Below are 24,283 nucleotides of genomic sequence, written 5' to 3'. Positions count from 1 at the left end.
TGCATAATGCAAAGAAATTAAAAAAAAAATTTTACTAGCAGCAAAGAAATTAAAAAAAAATTTTCTTTTTTTAATAAAATAATTTTATAAAAGGTTCATGAAACCTTGTTTTGTGACACTTATTTATGATTTTTTTATAATTAAGTGTCTTTTATGACATTAATTGTTAGTATTGCACCATCTTTTATTTCACAAGTACATCTCTTTTTTTTTCTTCAGTAAATTGTAAATTACGTTTATTCTATACACCTAATAAACTTTTACTGATAAGATTGGTAGAACTCTATGATTAACAAATTAATATTGATAAATTTGATAAAAATTGTGTCGCATTAATATTTATTCAGTTATTTTCAAAAATGGTATTTTACCACTTTCTTTTCTCCTTTATTAATTCTTTTTTTTATAAATGTAAAATTTTGTTTTTCGCGTGGAAAACAAATTTTATTCTTCTCCGGGTTAAAATTATATCAAATTTTTCTGAAAACTTATAAAGTTAATCTTTATGTAGAAAACAGTTCAGTCTTTCTGGCAAATTAATTTTTACTTAACAATTTTTAGAAAACAATTCTTACGCTCGCATGACGGTGTGTCGTGACTCCACTTGCCCTCTTTAGTGCACTCTTGCTTTCCTTCACCCACCAGCCAATAATCCTGTTGACACGTGTAGACGGTCAGGCTGCCCACGGTGGTCGTGCCGTTAATTAGAGAGACGGTTCCAAATTCGATCTGAGCCGGGGCCCCACAGTCGACGAATCGACATTGCGGCGCTTTACCAAACCACTCGCCACCGACGTTACACGTGAGGACCTTAAATTACCAAAGATCAGAAAATTACAATTATAAATTGATAAAGTATCCCTTCATATTTATATCGAATAATAATGTTACGAATGGCAATCGTAAATTAAAGAGGACTTACATTGTCTCCGAACAAAATAAATCCATTTTGACAGGAGTAAGTGGCAGTAGAACCTACTCTTTTTCCATTAGTTGTCACGACGCTGCCATTTACTTCCGGTGGCTCGGGACACCAGTCGACTATAATTAGTCATATGACGGCATTAGAAACACGACTCTTCACTTAACCCAAGCACATTAACGTGAAATTAGTTTCTAATTATAGCTTAGTAATCTGTGTGATATAGACACATTAAATTTCATGTCATGATTGTCAGAAACAAATGGCAAATATTTAACATTGTTTACAGGTAGGACTTCAAAGAATTTTACTTAATTGTATTAAGATTTAGTAAAGTTTAATCAAACTATTTTGTAACGTATAACTTCACTGAATTTTACTAAAATTATCTATAATAATATTTGAAAACCACGTTGTCGTATGACTATTATCCTATGACTTATCTTGCAGACCTTTCTTTCGGCAAATTATATCAAACACATAGATGTGTAAATTACATACTCTACTTACACAGACACTGGGGCTCGTGACCGCTCCAGATACCGCCGTCACCGCATCTCCGTCTCGAGTCACCCTTTAGCGTGTAGTTTTCTTTACACGTGTAATCCGCGAGAGCGCCATGAGTGGTTCGGTTGTCCAGTAGCGTGATAGCACCGTTCTCCAAATTCGGCAGTGCGCCACAGTCGACGACTGCAAAAATATTCGAAAGATGACGAAGGTCATCTCGCGTAGCGTACGTTCACATTTTCGTACTTAGCATTAAATACAAGTTTAATCCGATTCCCATGCGAATAATGTGATATAAAAGGCATGTTGAACTTTTAATATTAAAGAATATTTTTACGTCGTGGAAATAAAATCCATTGTTGGTATAAAGAGGTTTAATATTTACTCGTAATCGCTCTTGATTCTATGATAATTTTGATCATTCAGAATATTTCTGTTGTTTGTAATGCTACAAAAAAAAAAAAAAAATCACCAAAGGTAAAAGTTGTTCATTTCATGGCAGCATTTTTTCATACTTACTATTTTATGAGTTTCGAGATCAACATTTTTTTTAAAGGAATGATATATTTTACATTAACGTAATGCATAGTTTATAAAAAGCAAATTTAATCATATTTAAATATGATCTTTTTATGTTCAAGATCATCTTTTAAGATCAATATGTCTTGAGTTTTAATTAATTAATTTTTTTTATTACTTAAAATAAAAATATGCTATTGTATTTAAAAAGATCGATAATATTTAAATGATCGAGTTACAAGAAACACTCTGTATATAATAATAATTATGATTATTGAATCATATATACATATAAACAAGAATATAATTTCTTTTACTTATAAATGAAACAATAATTGTTAAATCAAATATATTAGTTTTAATTCGATATCTAGTATTTTTTTGTGTACAGAATAGATCTAAATTAAATTATTATATTTAATGCTAATTATCTCTTAATCCTCAGTCCGTAATGACAATGGTTAATGAGAGTTAAAAATTAAAAGCCCGAATAAAACAAGTATATAGCATGAGAAAAATCGAATACACCAAATTAAGAAGTCGAGCATTGACTACCTCGAGGAGTCGCGTTGAAGTTACACTCACATTTACATGTCGGCACGTCGCTGCTCCAAAAACCGCTCGGTTCGCACATTCTACTCTTCGATCCAACCAACATGTATCCATCCGGGCAAACGTAGTCTATCGTAGAGCCTATCGTTCTCTTGGATCCCACAATTATCGTATTCTCCGATTTTTCAGGACTGCCGCAGGTCGGTGGCTCTACGAACGGATGAATAAGCATATTTTAGTTTTATGAGACATTATTGCGTTTTTTTCTCTCTTTCTTTTATTTCGCGATCGAAAACGGCGAATTTTCTGCGCGAGAATGGTCCCAACCGGATTTTTCTCCGGCCCGCAAACAAAATTCCTCGACACTTACTGCTCTGGCAGATCCAGTGAAGGTAATCGAGGTTGCAGCCGACGTCATTCCAGAGCCAGCCGCGACCTCCGTCGAGTACGACGCAGTTTTGCTCGCCATTGTAATTGTTTGGCTGATCCTTGCCCCAGGATGGCTTCTGCACGATGTCGCCTATAATAGAGTCAACCTGCTTTATCTTCTAGTTTAATTGCTACTATACATCCAGTATATGTATATGATAATCGAATGTTTTATTATTTGTGTGAAGAATTTCTAATAACGGTATATACAAGAGTATATACGGCAGGCTATAAGTTTAAAAGTTTGCGATTTTTTCGCATCTCGTTAAATTGGTATTGTTTGAACATTTTTATTTTACTTCGAATTGCTGTAGCTTGATGGAACATCATTGGACAATACGTAAAAGTATTTTGAAATAAACTTTCTTAGCTTCATAATGTTTTCTGAAAGAAATCGATAATTTTTTGCATTAATATCGACCTTTTTTATTAAAAAAATTATTTTTTATAAAATGTTTTTTAACTTTGAAACTGAGAAAGATTACAAAAAGTTTATAGAAAAGAGACAAGAGAAAAAATGTTTATTATGGTATACTTGATTCGCACAAATTTGTTTAGTTTTCATTAATAATTAGTCTTGTTTCACACAATTTATCTACTTTTTTCAATTTTCGTTAAATTTTCAGCGTTTCCATACTTTTCGCCTGCAGCGTATATAATTATTATACATAGAATTATATTCTTTATTCGTTTCTTGGTCTTTTAACTCTTTTATATTGATTTATACACACAAACTTGATATTTGTTTATTATAATCATTATATAAAATACTATAACTGATTTCAAAATCAACAAGAGAAAATCATACATATGTTTATACAAAAACTTTATATTTTTAAGTGCCATCAATTGATTATTATTAATCTGATTATTCTGCTGTGCTCAATTTGTAAGTTATAGCATTATTGATCGTATCGTGCTTAGTCACAATGATAAATGATTTTACAAATAGGACTTAATCATTAATTGATGTGTACGTGCACGTCGGAAGACGTAATTTCCTGTCGATTTCGACACGGTTATAACTTTCATGTTCTACTTATCACGAACTGATGCTCCGACTGCGATTTCGTAACGATTCTACTTACGGTACAGTTTATTCGATTTGACAATTATACGACACTCGATTGGCTCATCAATACGAAACGAGACCGTTGTTTTATCGAGCGCGAAGCCCGAATACGAATTTACGAAATCGCCCTCCCGAAATAACAATCGTCGTATAATCGTTCTATAATTGCTGGATAATTGTTGGACCGTTGAATCGACAATCGAGTTATCGAATCTCACCCCGAGTTACCCAACTCCGCCCTCCCGGCCCGATTCCCACGGACGATCGTTGACGCGATGGGAATAACTCGCCGAAATTTCGTCAACTTACCGTCCACCCATCGCCACGTTCGAGCGGTGATCTGCGGTTCCTTCTGAGCCCCGATCCAGACTAATTGGGTCTTCAGCTTATCCTTCCGCCTTTCTAAGTTGTTCAGGATAAATATAGACGATATGCCCTGCGATATAAATATTTTTGATTAAATATGCTATCATCTATGAGAATATTAGTGATCTCTTTCCTTTTATTTTTAACACAAACAGATTAGACATCATACATCTTTCTATTTTTAATGTGCAGGATGTTTTAGAGATTATTTTTGTTTACTTGCAAATTGTTAATATCAATATTCACTTACACTGAGGAAATAATTGTCAATGTGAGTAGATACGTTTGTGGTAATTTTTTTAGTTCAAATTATGTATTTAACAATATTTTAGCTTTATAATATTTGCTAAAAGTTATAGAAATTTAAAAACTGTACACTTCTTAGGTTAATACTTTTTGTTCTTAATAAAAAAATTTTGGTTACAAATAGCCGAATTTTAGTTTTGAAAACCAGTTGCAAAAAAGAAAATATTGGCTTGTATATAATGGCTTAGAAAATAGAAAAATGTCACTTGCTTGTGCTAGAAAAAAAAATTAAGAAATTCCCACTTTCCCTTAATGTAAATTAAGATTTATTAATGTAGAATAGGATATGAGAATAATATTATAAGTAAATTTAAGAACTATTTATAAGAACCTTGAAACCGTGAACGAGATCGCCACCGCGGCCTTTACAGTAATTTCTTGCTTCCTGGAAAGAGCCGCCCTTCTTCACTACGAATTCGTAACACGTAGAATTGAAGGCGGTCAAGTCAGCATCGGCGGGCGTGCCGGCATGTGCGCACCTGTCTACCGAGAATTCTGCGAACATTTATTAAATGGTTTTCATAGGAAACATCTGTCGAATGCTTCATAAACGTTTGTTTCCTCGACAGCCCTCAAAATTTTTTAATTCTCACTCTTTATTAATACGTTTAATTAATATACGCAAAATTATTTGAAATTAAGTAAAGGAGAAGGTAATAATATTACAATATTCTAGACAGCCGAATTTAGAAATATTAGAAATGTCATTATTCTTGTTATTTAATAAAGTGATATTTCTAATGTTTCTGAAAGCAGGAAAATTCTGAATCATAAAAATTCTAAACAAGAGAAAAGTAAAAATATATATAATTTTGTAACAAAATACTGTATGTTTTTTAAACAAAGTCAATTTTTTAAATTTATTTTTATGGTGGCCATATTATCAACCTGTTTTTTTTTCCACCCATTATGTTGTATCGTCATAGTTTTATAAATCATGTCCTAAGTAATAAAAGTAATAAATCATAACTTTGAGTTTAGAATTTATTAAACAACACTTTAACAGTATCATCGTCCGAATTTTGATATAAAATATTGATTATCAACAAAGTTATTGAATAAAATGTAAATAGATGCTATATTATTATCTATTCCTCTATTATTATATTTATTAGAAGAAAGTTTTTTACAATCCAGCTTTTTGTAGAAATTTTGAACTTACCGTCAGTAGCGAAAACTTCTACTTCACAGAGGCTCAAACTACCCTCAACACCAACAAGTTGCAGAAATACGTATTGTCCCACGAGTGCTCTGGCACAGATAAAGGTCTTCGTGATACCCTCCTCTGTAAGTTCGATTTATTGGCATGTTTTAATTCATTCGCACTTATTTGAGACAAAGGTTGAAGAAGGGAAAAGAAATGAGGGGTAATAATAGAAGCGTAAAATGCGAAATCTTTTGCAATACCTAAAGTGATAAAAAATATAATAAAGCTTAAAGATCTAGATGCTAAGACTATGATACGTATAGGTTAATAAGATAAAAAAAGAGATATATTTTAAACAACAAGTAAACAAAGAATGAAGAATGTACGTAAAACGATCTTTTAACGATTTTAGATTAGTCTATCTAGATAAATTAATGTACGTAAAATTTACAGCAATTTTATGTTATATTAAATTAAATTAAATTACGCAATGCATAAAAGTTGTGTCCTCTATGAGTGCTTAGGTTGTAGTCATAGTTTGAAAAGTGCTTGAGATCAACTAGAAAATGTAATAAAAAAGAAATAGGAGTTTCTACTTGAAATTAAAATAATTTTAATAATTTCCGAAATATTTATCGATACTTCCTTAACACCCTATATCTTTTATTGCAAAAGAGGTTTGGTATCACTCTTTCATAAAACAATTCTCTTGGTATATGAACAAAAACTCATGACATAGTTGACAAAGTATGATAGGTGTTAAATTGTACATTGTAAACCAAGTCTTTTCTTGGCAAAAAAGTAAATAAATTCTATTCTGTTTTAATTTACTCTCAGAATGACATAAAGTTTTACTACAGTGCATCAGAAAAGAATAGAGTAATAAAGATCGGAGATATTGGTTCTAAACGTTCTTTCGCTAACGGTTTATAATTCCTTCAAAGCACTCACCAATAGTACCGGGAAACCAAGCGCACAGAGGATTGCGCTGTAATTCAGCGCTGCTGTTGCCTACTCTTATCTCAATATCCTGAAGAGGCTGATGACCTACCGAGCAATCGATAACTCATTTCTCCAGTTAGCTGCACTTAATATGTCTTAAAATCAACTTACATTTGTAGACAAAAACTTTAAGAAAATCTTCAAAATATTCAATTATCTTAACTTTTCTTCAATTTAAAAATTAGACAAATTAATTTAAGCTCATTTAAACAAAATAGTTAAGACATTTAAATATAATTTAATAATTCAAGATGAATTTAAAAAGTGAATTTAATACAACCATCGCGAGTTATGAAGATTGTTTTAAGGGTATAGATACACTAAAAAAAAGAATACTTAAAAATTGATTTATGGGACATAATATTGAATGAAAAAACTTTTGATAATACTTTGAGATGTGACATATCTTTAAGTTTAAAATAAATATAATAACGCAAAAATTTACCGCAACAGCCTCGCGTCGTCACCCGAACAACCTTGACGGAATATGGCTTGAGGAGGTCGACTCTCCACCAGGGACTGGGCTCGCTCTGAGTTTCCGTACATCTCTTCCCGTCGTGCTCGGTGCTGAAGTCACCGTCATTACCGTGATTCGCGTTTCCGCCCCTCACGGTCGTCGATTGATTCGCCGGTTTGCGGAAACCCACGTTCGTACCTGTTGCGCAACATTTGCCCCATTACAGTGGCCATTTCGCCATCACGGTGTCTCTTGAGTCTCAAACCGCAATTCGCAGTTAATTCTCGTTTAGTTTCTATTACACGTGTTATTTTTACAATGGTGACAGCATCACGAAACGGCATTTGTTTAGCGCTTATTAAATGCAATTTAGTCACGGTCGTTAAACGAAGGTGACAAAATAGCAGCGTGCTCGTTAACACCAGCACGCGTCCGACAATAACAGTAATTATGGCCGATGGTCGGCTGTCGTCCGATGTCAGTTACTGTCATTCCGCATTGTGTGCCGATACGCGCGTATTTTTCTTTTTCCGATGCGCATTCTGTCTCCAGAAACAATTTTCGCTGCCGTTATTCCGCGGAAATGACGCAGATCGTTCCGCCATCGCTGAACAATGACAATTGTATTTTCTTGCGGTCGCGCTTTTTACATTGGGAAAGTAATGGAAGCCGGAATGAAGTCGTATTTTACCGCAATAACTTAGTAGTTTACAAAAATCGATTGCCAATCTGATATTATTCATTCAATTATGCGACGAGACTTATGATTAAAACGTTTCCTTAGAAAGTAGCTTGTATGACATGCATGTATCTCTTTTCTGAAGTTGGCATCCCGTGAATTTTGACAAGTTACTATAATTATTTTTAATATCCTGTAATATCTTTATGTGATTATGACATGTACCAATTTATATTTAAATATGATTTAATCAATCATTTCAATATCATCGTAATTACTTCAACGTAATAACAAGTTTACAAAAGTGCAAGAGCACTCACTGTCATTGTACCGTCATTGAACGCGCGATTTTTTAGACTACCTGATTCGCTCACTGTAAATACATGTCATTTAAAAAGTATTATAGCCTCGACATTTTCGTATTAGGATGTTCGTCTTATTTTTAAATAAGGAATACGCTATTAAAATTACGAGTTGTGGGACACCCTGTATATGAGCCAATAATTATTCGCTTGATCCTATTTTTTTTCTGTGTACATCGCTACTCGGTATCAAGGAGGAGATCGTGAAAGAATGAATACTCACCGCAGAACGGTAGATCACCCTGCCATTTTCCTCGTGGGCTGCACACCAAACTGCCAGTTCTGTAAAAAAGTAACGGTTATCGAGCTGGTCATTGAGAGAATATCGAATGTATACTCGTCGTATTATATCGGAAACGAGAAAGAATCGAGCCACGCATGAATATCACTCTCTCTTCCTACGTTACACAACTGATAACAGGTGCGATCCGTCCGGTTATGTGTGTTACGTTGTGGAAAACTCTTGCCGAGCCGTTGGAGCGAAAAACATTACTTATTGCTTTCTGCATATAATCTGCGCATAACTGTATGTACATGCGAGAAGGAGGTGCAAGAAGTAGTAACGTTACAAGGCGTTAGCGATACTCGATCGTTCCGGCTTCGAGGAGAAAAGGAGGGAAACTTGATAAAAAAAACGAGAACTCTTTTATCGATTACAAGAATTATGTAAGAGCTTTGAATTTCTAATGAATTTTTGCACGCTCTCTTTGTGTGCTGCTGCGAGCCTAAAAAAAATTCCGGCGGTGCTACGATTACACGCTCATGCGTGTAATTACTTGGACGTGATTATTTACGACGCACGCATTAACGCGTCACGCGCCATCGCGTGCGATACGATTAAAATTGCGCGTTCCCTTGATTGAGACTAACCCCGATAACTAAATTTGAGGTAAATCAAATACGTAACGGCATCGTGCGCGGAGAAAGGAATGTATTCACCGGAATCTTTCTTATCGCACTGTAAACCATTGTCTCGAGACCGAGGAATGCGGCAACGGGATTCTCTCCGCGTCCCGCATTCTTATTTTTCTTTCGATCTTTCTTAAATGCCGTTCCGCGCGCCAACGTCTGAAAACGGAGAAAGTCAGCGGCGGCTTATCGCATTACCGATAATCACCATCCTCGACGAGCAGCGACAGGCATTTCGCGTCCGCCCGGAACACCGAGAAAAAAACGCCCGATCGCGCGTAACACAATCGTCAATTTCCGGTCGCGTGCCCCCATGGATGCCGCGCCGGTATCGCGGCAGGAAATTAATTTCCCCCCGCATTTGTTTCGCAATTGAAAGCTAATTTTCACGCTCGCCAAACTGCGTTTTGTGTAAGCCTTGCATGACAAAGGTGTACAGTTATTGGCACCTTGAGTTCTTTGTTCTTGCCCGTCGTGCTAGTCACTGCAGACTTTTTTAAATCTTTTTCACAGAGAGAAACGAACGTCGCTACAATTTTATGTGATCTTCAAAAAGAAAAAAAATGAAATAAAAAAATAAAACACAAATCCTTATACCACATACAGCACACTAATGTTGAATTTGTATCTCATTGTTAGTAACATTGAATTGCAAGATTGCAAATGTTGTAGCAACATCGCAAAATGTAGGTTCAACGTTGAAAAAACATTTGCATTCAACATTCAACATTACAATATTTTAGCAATATTCTTTCAACGTTCTGTGTTGTATGGGCACATAACAATTTTGAATCTCTCAGTATTGAAATCTCTAATTCGTTGAATTAATTTTAATTCATTGTAATTTTACTACATTCTTTGTATTTAATTAGTCATCTGTGATATCAAGATTGATATATCCAATTAATTTTAATTATGATTGTTTATGTGGTGATGACATGTTTGTTATGTTTCGTAATTTTTTGAGCAATACGAATGATTTATAAATCAGCACAGTTAGTTGAAATTACTAAGAAAATTTAACGACGTGTGAAGAATTGAAAATCAATAATGGCAATGAAATCTGTCGATAGTGCATGGCGGTGCTGGATCGAAGAAATACTCGATCTGCCACGGCATTATACCGAAGAAATGAAGTGCTAATTAGCATGTACAGTTTGTAACGGTACTACCGCAGAATACAAGATATATTGCTTGAAATTTCATAGTTAAGGTGCATTCCAAATAGACTTCTGAGTCTTTTCCAAAGAGATCCAAAGATCAAGGCTTAAGAATTGAAATTTAATCAATTATAACAAAATTCTATACTCACGAATTACAAAAGATATAATTTTTTATCATTTATTCTTCTATCATTTTTCTTTATCTCATTTATTTTTCTTCAATGCTCATTCCTTTTGCCCTCCTTCCTCTCTCTGTTTCTCTCTCGGTATACGTATCTTTGTTAGCTCTCTTTCTAATTTATTTGCAGCATGGAGAATGGCACGCCTATTGATCGAGATTCTTTCCGGGAAAGTAATAATTTTATCCGCGGAGGTCGCACGATGGGCGTAGCCATGTGAAATCATTATCATAAATAACTCGCGACGAGAAGCAATAGAACTGATATCACAGTAGTAAAAGTAATCTACATTGTATTATAGCTATTGTTCTAATTGCACAATTTTTTCTTTCAAGATTAAAATCTGATTTTTCCTGATAGAATTTCTATAAGACTATTTAAAATTACAAACACTAATAATTAACAGAATATTATGAAATACAACTAATAATAAGATTAACGAAATTATATAAAATATCTTAATTTATTGAAGTTTTATAAGCGATTTATTATTATTAAAGTTTTTACTTTTCCAAAAGATAATTATTATCTTATTACAGAGTTCAGTATTAGTATTTAAAAAAAGTTGAATAATAAATTAAAAAATTAATAATTTTTAGTTTAACTTAATTAATTTTTAAAGATTTAATTTTTAACTTTAACCAGTAATTTTTTAATTACATATACTTTAATTTATTAACTTTTTTTTTAAGATAAAAATTTGTCGGTGATCCATATTATAATTGTTTTGAGTAACCTAACTTAAAAATTACGAATTTACAATTTAATATAAACAATATTTTTCAAAATTAACTTAATTTTAATTTAATTTAATTTTAACGTAACTTTTAATTGAATTAGTTTTTTGTTCATGTAACGTAACTTAATTAATTTTATAAGCTATTAACTTTAGCTTAATTTAATTAAAAATATTAAATTATCCAACTCTGTCTTATTAAATAAGAATTTTCATTATTTTTTAAGGAAAGGTTACAATCAATTTTCAAGGTTACAAATCAATGATTTTTAACAATAATATTAAGTCATATCGGAATGACGAAATTATAATATAAGATTAGAAAGCCTATGTCGGTTTTTAGTAACAAATATGCGACGCGTAGTTTGAGTAAGTTGGAGATTGTAAAAATTAACAATTATTATTCGGCACTCAGAATCGCTGTGACATAGGCTTTCTAATCTTACATTTCGATGATCTTTTTCTTACTTTAGGATGATTATTCTAATACATCATTGCACATAAAATTACACTTACCCAAAGAGTTCGTAGCCCGCATCGCAAGTGTATTTTGCCACGGTGCCGGGCCTCAAGGATTCATCAGACAATGACACCTTGGCGTTCATCGGCACGGCCGGATGACCGCACTTTAGTTCTGTAATCAGTAAAATTACAAACGCTTAGCTATTTGAAGGCGAATTGCCGCACGAGCGGCCAACGGCATTCTTGCCGATAAAAATATCGAACAGCAGATGCGCGCAACCATCCATTATGTTTGTAATTTGCGCGAAATCATTTATGAGAATTCCCAGCCTTGCAGACGCGCGCATCCGATTCTCATTGCGGACAGCAATCGTATTTAAAAGTTTCATCCAGGGATAATTTCGTAAAATTGCATTTCAGTTAATGAGCAATTCAGTAAATATTAATATGTTTTTCTAACAATGTCACTTTTTTCTTCATAGAAAGGAAAAACTTTCTAGCTTTGAGAATACATTTTCGCACCATTAAATATTGAAATGAGATTATATAATACACATTAAACAGACATAACTTAGATTTTGAAAAATGTTATGTAGTTTTATCAGAGAAAAATATATTTTCCTCATTCATATTTTTGCCACTCTTAAAGATCAACTGGAAATCGATCAGTTTTTGATAACTGTATCAAAAATTAGGACGGATGCATCGATGCTGCGATGATGCTTGCAGATTTGCTTCCGCCGTGATTTATATCAATCGCAATCTGCTTTTTCGCGTTCGTCCATTCGTGACGTTCGGGTCAAATTTTCAGGGCGTGACGCGCGGATCGAGTCGATCCAATGTAGTTAAGATCATCGATCTGGTCATGCACAAAGAGGCAGATGGGAGTCGCACTCACGATGGCAATTTAAATAATCACAAGAACCCGTTACGGCGATCTCTAGGGAAGTTTCTAAAGAAATGCATATGGCATCGCCGCAGATTTGCTATGTCGTTTAAATCGCTGACTTGGGAAAAAAAGGATTCAGTCCACATTTATTACGAGCATTTCTATAATCAATTCAATATATAATATAACGATTCTGAAGCGCGCTCTTAACAACTTTTTTAATTTTCTCAAAACTTCCTCTTACAATTGTATTTCTTTCCTTTAACTGTTTATGCAGTCCATGCATCGATGAAAAGCAACAAAAAGCTATGACCAATGTCAGATTACCAAAGTCGGATAACAACTGGTTAAAAAGTTAAAAGTTAAGTGATAAAGTTAAAAAATTAATAATATTTTACTCAATTTCAATTAACTTTAAATGAGTTTATTTTTAACTTTAACTAAATATTTTTTAAACACATAAACTTTAACTTATTAAATTTTTTCTTAAGATAAAATTTACTTATGCAAAAGAAAAAATTGTAAAAAAATACATTTCTATAGAAACAATTTCTTCGTTATCTAATATAAACTTAATTTACAAAAAAAAAATGTTAAGTTTATTCGATTATTCATATAGCAATGTTTTAGATTTTAAATATTAATTTTAAGTATACTTAGAGTATTTATAATTAGAGTAATATAATTTTTAAGAATTACATTTTAATTTAATATAAATAATGTTTTTCAAAATTAACTTTTATTTTAACTTGAATTTATTTAATCTTAACGTCACTTTTAGCTGATTGTGAGTTTTTCGATTATGCAACTTTAAACGTGACTAAATTAATTTTATAAGCCCTTAACTTTATATTAATTTTCAACTTTGCAAATTATAACTATTTATAATAAATATAATACAATTAATATATTATAAATCAATACAATTCCTAAAAGATGCTATAGATCTAATATTGTTTCCTCTAAAAATTTTTCTTCTTGTTCTTCCAAAAACTCCTCCATGATAAAAACAAAATTTTGGGAAATCGGTCAACTCTGTCTATGCCGTTTCATCTGGGCGTTATTTCGCAAATGGATCGGATGGACGTTGGTAGGAGCCTTGAACAGGATCCCACGCAAATTCCATTATCTACGACTATTCAATAACTCTATGATTTCCACGACAATTCGCGTTAGATGTAAATTCGCACGTCAGTTTTGCGCGATGTTAATTATTTGTCATATTGCTACGATCGTATGTTTTGCCTTGATATGTATTTTTTTTCCTTTTTAAAAATGCAGTCACACTGTACATATAGTTGATATAGTACATGTGGTCCAAGGAGAAAGCGCGCAACTTTCAGGACACCGTGTACATCATGCTTAACTAGGCGAGATATAATGCATTCCCGATTGAGAGAGACCCGCGCTCTGATGCGCTCGCATAAGGCGAACTTTTCTCCGTGGGGAAAGTCTATTGGGTCGCGATGGAAACGCGCCAAAGACTCGCGCGATTTATGCCCCGAATCGTGCAACGTGAAATTCACCGCCCCATATTTCCATGTGAAAATCCACCTCGATGACGCTTTTTCGTTGGCATTTCTCGTTTTCTCGATTTTACACATCATTTTATGTCGATCTGCACTCGTTGCATTCTCACGTACATTCGATTTTCTTTAACCCTTTGCAGTGAGATCACGAAACCATGCTCTTTCATACCATGTTTTTAGATTTCACGCTCGTGTCGTTCCGCTTTTCGAAATTACTTGTCATAATGCACCGCGTTTTACTTCGTTTCACTGGCGTACCTATTGTGTCCCGTGTGATGTCGAAATCTTACGCCACTAAATATTTTAGTAGACAATCTTTGTAGAGTGTGAAAAAACCGTGTGAAAGACGTTCTTAAATCGGCAGAACAATAAATTTAAAGAATATATCAGACTATAAAACTACATTTAAAAAGTGATAATATCAAATTAAAACTAATATATTCCGTTTAACAATCTTTGTTTCATATCTGTCTCCATTCCTTAGCTCTTGTCAAAGCGTAATGACTCTTCAGCGTATTTCTGTGGTGTACGCTTTTTACAATTTATATAAATATACGGACCCCACAGTTGAAACATTCCGAACAGCCTAATTTAGAGAAGTTCTCATGGCAAGATACTCTCGGTGATTTGCATTACTTTCTAAGAGATAGCGATTGAATAAAAATTAAATAATTCCGATCAGTCAAGATTTAAACTCGGGTCTCTAGCATGGAGAGCTGACGCACAACTCTCTGCACCATGCTCATTACATTGTTTCATATATAATCAGAAAATTATATTGTTATTTAATAAAATAATCCTGTACATATATATAATTTAATTTTGTTTAAAGAATTTAATAATCTTAAATTTCAACAATATTTGTCATATTTTTATAATAGTATTTAAATACATGATATTATTATTTGATTTTATAATAATGTTATTAAAGATTTTTAATTCTTGGTTTGAAAATATATCTTTTATCCAATATTTTTTTTTTCAACTCAAAAAATTTATTATTGGATAATGAAGATATATTTTTTTCCCAATAATACGTAAAATATATTAGACACATAATAGTTCTAATCGTAAAATTTTTTATTTGAATTAATTTAGCTTATTAATAAAATAATTGTAAAATAACGAGAAAACTATACTTTAATGTACTATTAGAATCATTAGCTAAATTATCTTTTAATTTAGATTATGAATTGGTCTCTAAAATATGTTTCTGGGTCATCTTATTATATCAGTTGAAATGCATCATTTTTGCCTATCATTTAGACGTCATAAGCAATTCTCGAAGAGGCGATACGATCTCGTCGATTACACGAGCGAGGTCGCGCAACTCGCGGAATAATTTCCTATTGTACTTTCAAGGCCGATCGCAGCGGATTACCTTGAATTTTTTTCGATAGATTGGCAATGATTCTGCCGTAATGTAATGATATCCTGATTATAAATTAATTGTGATAAATTCTTTCAAGTATTAAACGGTGCCAAACGATGAATCATCGTCATAGTTCATTCGCAATAATTATCTTGAAAATTAATAATTATAATTATAATTTAATTAATAATTATAACAAGCGGTTAATAAACAGTATTAAAACGTAATTATATTTTTTAAAAGGTAGGAGTCATAAAAATATTTTTTTCCATAACACCCGAGAAGAAAAATGATCCAAATGTAAAAAAATTTAACTTTTACAAAAAGAATTTACAAATAAATTGGTTTACGAAATAAATTAAATGAATAAAGTAAATGTACATTTAATTCTAAATTGAGGAATGTATTTTAATTCTAATTGAATAAAATGATGTAAATTTTCTTTTTCGAAATATGGTTTATATAAACATGATTTATATAAACAAAACATAAGTAGTTTATATGAAATAATAGTATTATATATAATATGCAGGGTGTTCCAGACTTTGCGTGACACTCGTTCACGTGACGACATTTTCCTAAGATCACTTCAAGAAGAAAAACTTAGTATTAAAATGTCAAGAATACAATAGTTTTTAAATGAGAAGGGTTTAAAGGGTTGACGAATCAAACTGTTCAAAGTTCGAGCGCTCTGGTATGGCGCAATAAAACGATTCTGCTGAAACATTTAAAAATTTAGTTCGATACAGGTCTGAAAATAATTTTATTAGCAAATTAAAATGATTATGATGGATGTTCAAGCATGATGAGCGATGCTGCAAAAAAATTTGTTATTCTTGCTTGAACATCCTACATTTATTTTACAGTCTAACAAAATTATTTACAAATCTGTATTCAGTTAAATCTTTAGACACTTTAGCAAAACTGTTCTTTGCGTGCATAGTTTGATATATACTTTACTCTATAATTTATTTAAAACCTGTAATGTTAAACTTTCTGCGTTTCTCGGGTACAGAAATTTGAGTTATGATAATAAGATTGCAAGGTGATATTTTCACACACTACACTCTCGCGGACCGCGTGATCGGCAACCTGATGTTAAAAATTAAAAGAAAAGGAAGAGAGAATCTTTCTTCGCGACGCGGAGTCTCCCGGAGGCGTTTCGTTAATTTTAACTCCGCGCGCGAGGCTGACATCTTTGGAGTGAAAGCCTCCGGTTATTATATTCCGATCCGAGACACGCTCTCGAAAGAGAATCGCATTTCTCACGAAGCGGAACATAATTCTGCATGCTTGTGTGTCTGCGTGCGAACGGCTTAATTAGCGGCAAAATTCCGCTTGTCGAAGACAAATACAAATTTTTAAGCAGCCGCGACGTGTGCGACAATTCTCAAGCTGATAAATAGCAAATATATTCAAATGTCAAATATCGTGCAAAACACGTAGAAAATCGTCATTTCCCCCCTAAGAAAAGCGATTACACAATTTTTAGTTTTCTGTGTAAGTAACAGTTATCTTTGCAAAACAAGTTTCTTAACAACTATCTTAATATGTACTTATCATTTGCTTATCTTGAAACAAGTTACTCATTTAAAATATTTCATGAATTGCGCAAATTATCATAAGCATAATATGTATTCGAAATATATTCTGTTTCTTCGTAATATATGTATTACCTCAATTAAAAACATTAAGTCAAAACAAAAATTTAATTTGTTTAATATTCTGACTTTTTCTCAATACAATTTTATAATATTCTTCGAAAGAGTATAAATTTTTTTTAATATATAGTAATAAATTTTTCTAAAATTTGGGATAAGTATATTTTAAGACAATTATCAAAAAAATATTCTTTGTTCAAGATAATTACTTACGTGAAGAAGAAAAGTAAATTGAGCAACAGCTTTTTCTTAACAGTCGAATCTATATTTTTCTGAGTGTATCGACGACTCTTTTTTTCTTGTCTTTATGAACATTCAGACAACTTTGTTGAAGTTGTTTTTATTAAAAAATACACTCGAACAGAGAAGAATAAAAGAAGGGAATAAAAATTGATTTTTGATCGTATCTGCTAGTTTGTTAAATTGCATTCGAATTTCTACTTGCGATTGAATCGCTACTTGCCGATTGTCCCACGAAGTTTTTTCTCTCTGATTCTCAGATGATGAATTATTTTCACTTGGGTGACTCGGCGTTTGTTTCACTTCGGACAATCCCGACAATAGGATCTCTTCCTTTTCTCCGCGGGTTTTTTTCTCGGATTTTAATTACTTTCCCCATTTTATCGCGATCGACCGCGTTCAAGTACACGCACGCAAAGTTGTTTTTTCACATACGATTAGCGCCTGTGTAAACTACAGCTGATTATATACTATATTTCAACTTGAGTGAAGCAATCATCTTTTGTATATCTTTTTCTAACATTTCACAGTATTTCCATGAATTCCATTAGCAGATTTCAATTAATGTATTGAAACTGCTGCTCAATGAATCGTTCTTTCTCATACAATTCCTAATACGAATTAATGCATTATCAACTTGCATTGACATTGAACCTGAAGTAACTTTTACTTTAAGTGCTAGTTTCGAAAGTGACATTTTAATTGGATTTTTAAGAAACAATAAATTCCCTAGAAAATTAAATTTTTAAAGTTAAATTCTTTAATTTAAATCTAACTTAACATTTTATATTGTTAAGATACTGTTTGTCGACAAATACTTTCCTTAAAAAAAAAACAGAATCGATACATCTAATAATATCACGATATGCCAATGTCAATAACAAAATAGTTTATCTTAAATACATTTTTATATTTAATTAATGTAATATATTTAAGAAATTATTACACAATAAACAAATTATTATATTTAATTAATGTATTATTTGATTTAAATAAAACATAACAAATAATACGATTTATAGAAATAAATTTACATGCACAGAAACTTTTACGAGAACATTTTAAAGGGTGTCAATTGCAAAACAAGTAATTATGCAATTGGAATGTGGTAAATTTAAAGAGATCTAATTACGTTTAGCGTTAAATCGAGTCGCGAGTACTGTTGGAGCATCGGTAGCGGTAATTAAGAACCAGTTTTGCGGAGAATCCTCAACGATCGATGGTATTAGTAAGAAAAGTCGCGTGAAAAACCGGTCGACGGCTTCTGCGTAATAACGATGCGCTGGCAACGTGAGTGAGTCTTCGGTACGGCTTCTACGGGTCTGGGTCACTCGGTTACAAAACCTCGAAGCCGAAATAACGGTACTCGTACCCACGGAGTAGCTTCAGAGTTGATCGGGATTAACCGCTGTCGGAACGCGTGTGTGTCACGGTACAGTTCCACGTGTATTATCATTAACCATCAACATATTGGCTCTGTCACTACAACGGTATATCGAAAACAAGAATATATCGAAATTCAAAATCTAAGCATAAGTTCCGGAACGTGAAGTAGGAAGCTGATAGATATTTTATAATTAATATTGTATTATAAATAATCGAGGAACTTTAGATTTAAGATAGTATCACCCGTAAAGTTTCTCAAAGAAAATTAAAATTGAAAATGTGTTAATAGATATACTTTAAATAAATTGTGCATATGGAAGATGTTTGAATAACATTATGTGTTGATTTATAACATTTGACCGAACATTTGTATAGTTTATTTACTTTATATTATTATTAAAAATTAAATTTATTTAAAATACAATGACAAAAATCACAGTCGTTTATATCAATTTTTTAAGTGTTCAAGATTGTTTTGTACATAAACAAATAAATTTATTCATTTACTTACATCACATAATAAATACATAATATCTATAATAAAATTTTATATAAATTGTATCTTAATAAAATACATAAACTACTTATATAAAATATTTACAGATTTTTGTCATTATTTTTTAATTATGTTTCCATTATAAAATGTTTCTATTTATTGAAATAATTTTAATCCAGGAAACCAAATCTTTTGGCTGACAAATTTTTGTGTTACTTTGAAATGCAATATACAATAATTAATAACCATAATTTTTTCATTATTCTTTCATTATTTTGAAAATATAATACATCCTTAAATTATAAATAATAAAACCCTATCTTTCACATTAATGCGATTATTTCTAAGTGAATATCTTGTTTTATTTAAATTTGTAAGTTGTTAAATTTGAAAGAGTGATAACTTTCATTAAAATTCTACTTAAAAAAATTGGTTTTGAACTTGTTAAATAATGCGTGTCTAAAAATTCTGTACATGTATTGTATCAAACTACACATCAAACAATCAAAGTAATAGCTTTGCCGTTTAATAATTTATTATGATTTAAATTTGAATTTATCTTTTTCAAAGTAAACGTTATTCTCATGTTCTATCCGATCCGTTTTGCATACACCACCTTAGTCGTTAATGATTCGAGACATATGTCGTCGTCTATCGGTCGTTTTATTCTTAACATCGACACCGTGTTACCCAGACTCCGTTATGTGTCCCTCATTCGTACGTGTTATCTTTACCTGTGAATACACTAAGGAATTTGAATTCCAAATCGTGATACGTAACTTCGAGACGTTTTGTGGTACGTCACGGGCATAATTATTCTTTTAATCATTCGACCATTATAGAAACATCTTTACGTATGACCAAAAAAGCGTTGGGTGGTAATTTTTCATTAAAATCGATATCTCTAAGATTGAAACAAACCAACAAAACACCTACTCTATTTTTCATTCTACAGCAAAATTTAATATAAATTAATAATCTACAATTCTGCTGATAAACTGAGTTACTTGCGGAATAACTGAGTTTCTTATAATAATTATAAATTTGTTTGTGATATCATTTTTGTAGGCACGACAAATCATTAAAATTTTTTAATTCATTAAGTTCCAGAAGATGCTCCTTTCTATTTTAAATCCTAAATAAAAATTTATAAACTTATTATTATTTGATAATCATTCTATCTGACGTATTATTTGATGTTTAGATTTATTAGTTAATTATCTCTCAATAAAAAGGCAGGTATCACTTACTAATAGAGATAAAAAAGAAGTAAGGAATCCTTGCCTTTTTACTAAGAGATAACCAACTAATAAATAATTTCACCTACATTTGTTAGTAGAATAAACCAGTATAACTTTTATTTGAGTGATAATATTGATTTATTCTGCTGAGAAAGATAGACAAAATCATTTATTAATTAAATTTATTAATTAGTTGTTAATAAGAAGGTTGGAGTCACTTGCTTTCTTTTCGCCTCCATTTTCAATCTTTATATCTTCTTTACTAGACATCTCAATCTATCGCCGATTAGATTTCCAGAAAGAATATCTCTTTTTTTTATTAAATTTCAATTGCAGTTTAAACATTTTTGTTAGAATCCGCGTTATAAAAATTTAAGACAAAAAGACGCGTGCAGAGGTCTCCTAGAATTTAATGAATTAATGCTTGTTAGTAAAATTAAAAAAATGCGATTTTCATATACCAGATTCAGTTGGGGATATGAAAGATTGCGCCATCGATTTGCAGGATGAGCTTTTGTAATACCTGCGTGCAGCACGTAGCTCTCCCGCACGTTAAGTAAGAACGTGAGTATAACGATCGACCTGTGCACTGCAAATCTGTAACGTTTGCATGCGATATCAGTGGAACTGATTGTCGGAGAAGTTAGAAAGTAGGCGTGCCCGTGATCTATCGCAAGAGCGAGAGGTCGATCCACCGGGTGTGTGCGCTGATACACACAATAGCGGAAGAAGGCTTTAAAAGCCGCACATTACGATCTCTCCCGCGTCAAGTAGATTACCTAACGAACACCCAATATTTTACCACGATCGGCGAGTAGGCAGCGGGGCCTGAGCCTTTTCTTTTTCCAGCATAAAGTCAAGTACCGCGGCACAATACCCGAAGGCAATTCAGCCTTCTCCAGCAAATGAGCAATTTGCCGCTTAGTGTTCAGTGAGTAACGGGGTAACGAACCTATCTTTGTAACGCTGCACTTTGTTACACTTTCTGCATCCAAAATGAGACAATGTATCGTATTTACGCGAAAATACATGCACTGTAAAATGTAGAAAGTGCGATTGAGTGGGATGGCAACGAGAGAAAAACAGGAAAACTAATTCTGCATTGTCAAATCGAATTAGGTACCCTTATTAGGTACATTTTGAATCTCCCAACTAGATATTTAGATTGATAATGTTAGAAACGAGAAAACACATAATGAAAATTCTTGCAAAACGTATTAAAACAGAAATATATATCAATAAAATAATATTTGCATTTGATAAAACATTTGTTAAATATATTAAAAATTTTAATTTGACAGCTGGCAGTTTATTATAGCTTGCTTTAGTTTTATTACACACAATTCAATTTTAAATTATATGATTATTTATTGCTCGATATGTTTCGGTTTATTGATATATTTCGGTTATCTGCTTTAACTCATTCAAATGAAAATTTTATTTTATTAAAAAATATTAATATTTCAATATTCTCATTTTATACTTTAAAAGAATATTTTACATGTGTTTTCTCGCTCTTCTGACTGTACAATCAAAAATAATTGCAGTAAATAGCTACACATAGAAAATATCTATTCTATTAAAATTATTTATTCTTAAGAAAAGCGATATTCAATTTATTTTTCTTTTTTTAAGTAACTTTAACAAAAAACTTTTTTATAATATTTTTACTATATATTAACAAATTTTAAAAAACTCACTATTATTTACTAAAAAAAATTATATTTTTTTGAATATTATAAAATTTCATTGAAAAAATATCAAAATAATAAACAAGTTGAATTTTTATTTTATCTTAATATTCTTGATTGAACTATTAAATTTTTAGGATTAAGAGTTTTGAAATTTGATGATAGATTTGCAGATATGAATTTAGGAAACAATTAATATTTACACTTAATTTAAGTCATTTATTACAGCATGTACTTTTCTACGTGTAGGAGCGTTAATTGATTGAAATGAATTGTAATAAAGAATTTGATAATTTCCATTTCTCTGTTAAATAATATATTAAATAATACCCCAAAAAAGTATTTAGAAACAGATTCGCTTTTAGTACAATTGAATCTCTAAGCGTACAGAAGCGTCTTATTTCCTTTTTGTTTTTGTTAATGAATAACGATATTTTTATGTAATTACGTCAGTTGTTTTTGATCAGCTCGCTTCTCTCTAACAATTATGCATTTTTCTATCACTTTCCCTCATCGAACTTGCGACATGCGTCAGCAGTCGCACGCCTTGCGACAATGAGAGCTTTTGGGATCGAGAACAATGGCGATCCGATCGCATCGAATTTAGCGGAAGTCGCCTGCGGAAGACAAGGCCCGCCGCTATGCCGATCGAATCAGACACGCGACACTTTTTCCACCCGCTCTAACCAGTGATTTTTGATTGGCGTAATCAGCCAGGCTATTACGTGTTGGCTGGTTTGCGTAAAAGCGACGCTATCGAGAGCGAACTTTACTGCCGCGCCGAGAGAAACCGGTTAACAATTTTATCTGCTGGCGTACTTTCGGCAAAAGATATCCGCGAACGACATTATCGATCAATAATTGAAAACTACTCGCTGTATTTTATAATTACAGTTGTCATAAAGATTTATTGCCTTCTATACATGGCCGTAACGTAAAAAAAAATTAATAAATCGTAATATTTTGAATTAATGATATTTCTAATATTTTGAATATTTTATTGGAATAATTTGCAAAGACAGTCAAATTTCGTTGATTACACTCAAATAAATGTTTTGATATTATTAACAAAACGTATACCGCAGAATGCATCTTACAATTAGTGGGACCAAAGGGAATTTTTAGTTATCATGATTGGATCGTTATTTTATAATTATTTTATAACGTTTTTAGACGCTCTGTTTGCGATCTAAGCTTCTTTTTGCATAAGTAAAAATTTGAGTCTCAAATTTTAATTTTTATTAAGTAAAACTTTTAAATTTGGCATTAAAAGACTATTAATATAACAGAGATGTTGAAAAGTTGTGAATTTTTTTTCAGCCAGATTTTTTGAAAGCCTGGAACAGTAAAAAAGTTTGAGTTGTACAAGAAACTCAAATTATAGACAAAGATAATAAAAATATTAGAAGAGAAGGTAATATTATGAGTCATATACCATATTATCTCAATTATTAGGTACCAGAACTCTAGTAATTACTTGTGAAATCATTTATTTAGTAGCCTGCCGTTATGTAATGAAGCTAATATACCAATACATAATAGTCGACATTTATTATAAGGCATTTTTACTTTCGAGTATTTCGAAACATTTTCAAGGTAACATTTTAGCATTTAATATTACATATAATACTTCCTCATTCTTTTTAAACATGAGCGTATTAACACATGAATATAGGATCACTGCGCCAGTCAAGGAATAAATATAAAATTGAACTTGTCAATGAACATATAAATAAAATTTTAATATAGTTACATTTTAATAAAATCTTTTTGAAAATTGGATCATAAATAAACAAGTAGTTCGCAATTTATTATTTTATAGTCTTATATTATAATTATGAGCACCGTTTGTTGTTGACAAAATATCAAAATAATAAGCCAATTGAATTTTTGTATTAAATTATTCTTGATTATAATATAAAGTTAAGTTTTAAATTACTAGGATTCAGAGAATTATATTCTGAAGAAATTTGATGTTTATGATTAACTTATGATAGATTTATCGGATA

The 24,283-nt window shown here is 31.8% G+C and overlaps 1 protein-coding gene across 1 annotated transcript in view; it reads right to left on the bottom strand.

Moving 5' to 3' along the window:
- Positions 1-24,283, bottom strand: part of LOC105196116 (sushi, von Willebrand factor type A, EGF and pentraxin domain-containing protein 1) — a 39,187-nt gene that overhangs the window by 5,302 nt on the left and 9,602 nt on the right. The window contains exons 2-13 of the mRNA XM_039458439.1: positions 11,824-11,941; positions 8,544-8,602; positions 7,268-7,477; positions 6,772-6,867; positions 5,836-5,958; positions 5,005-5,168; positions 4,311-4,437; positions 2,871-3,020; positions 2,534-2,710; positions 1,433-1,612; positions 923-1,041; positions 576-810 (exon numbers count right to left, since the gene is read on the bottom strand). Of these exons, the coding sequence (XP_039314373.1) occupies positions 576-810; positions 923-1,041; positions 1,433-1,612; positions 2,534-2,710; positions 2,871-3,020; positions 4,311-4,437; positions 5,005-5,168; positions 5,836-5,958; positions 6,772-6,867; positions 7,268-7,477; positions 8,544-8,602; positions 11,824-11,941 (1,758 nt within the window). The remainder of the gene's footprint in view (positions 1-575; positions 811-922; positions 1,042-1,432; positions 1,613-2,533; positions 2,711-2,870; positions 3,021-4,310; positions 4,438-5,004; positions 5,169-5,835; positions 5,959-6,771; positions 6,868-7,267; positions 7,478-8,543; positions 8,603-11,823; positions 11,942-24,283) is intronic.

The sequence above is a fragment of the Solenopsis invicta genome, chromosome 16, assembly GCF_016802725.1.
Source record: "Solenopsis invicta isolate M01_SB chromosome 16, UNIL_Sinv_3.0, whole genome shotgun sequence".
Lineage (NCBI taxonomy): Eukaryota > Metazoa > Arthropoda > Insecta > Hymenoptera > Formicidae > Solenopsis > Solenopsis invicta.
Note: the sequence above shows the minus strand (reverse complement) of the source record. Positions and strands in the feature narration are given on the sequence as shown.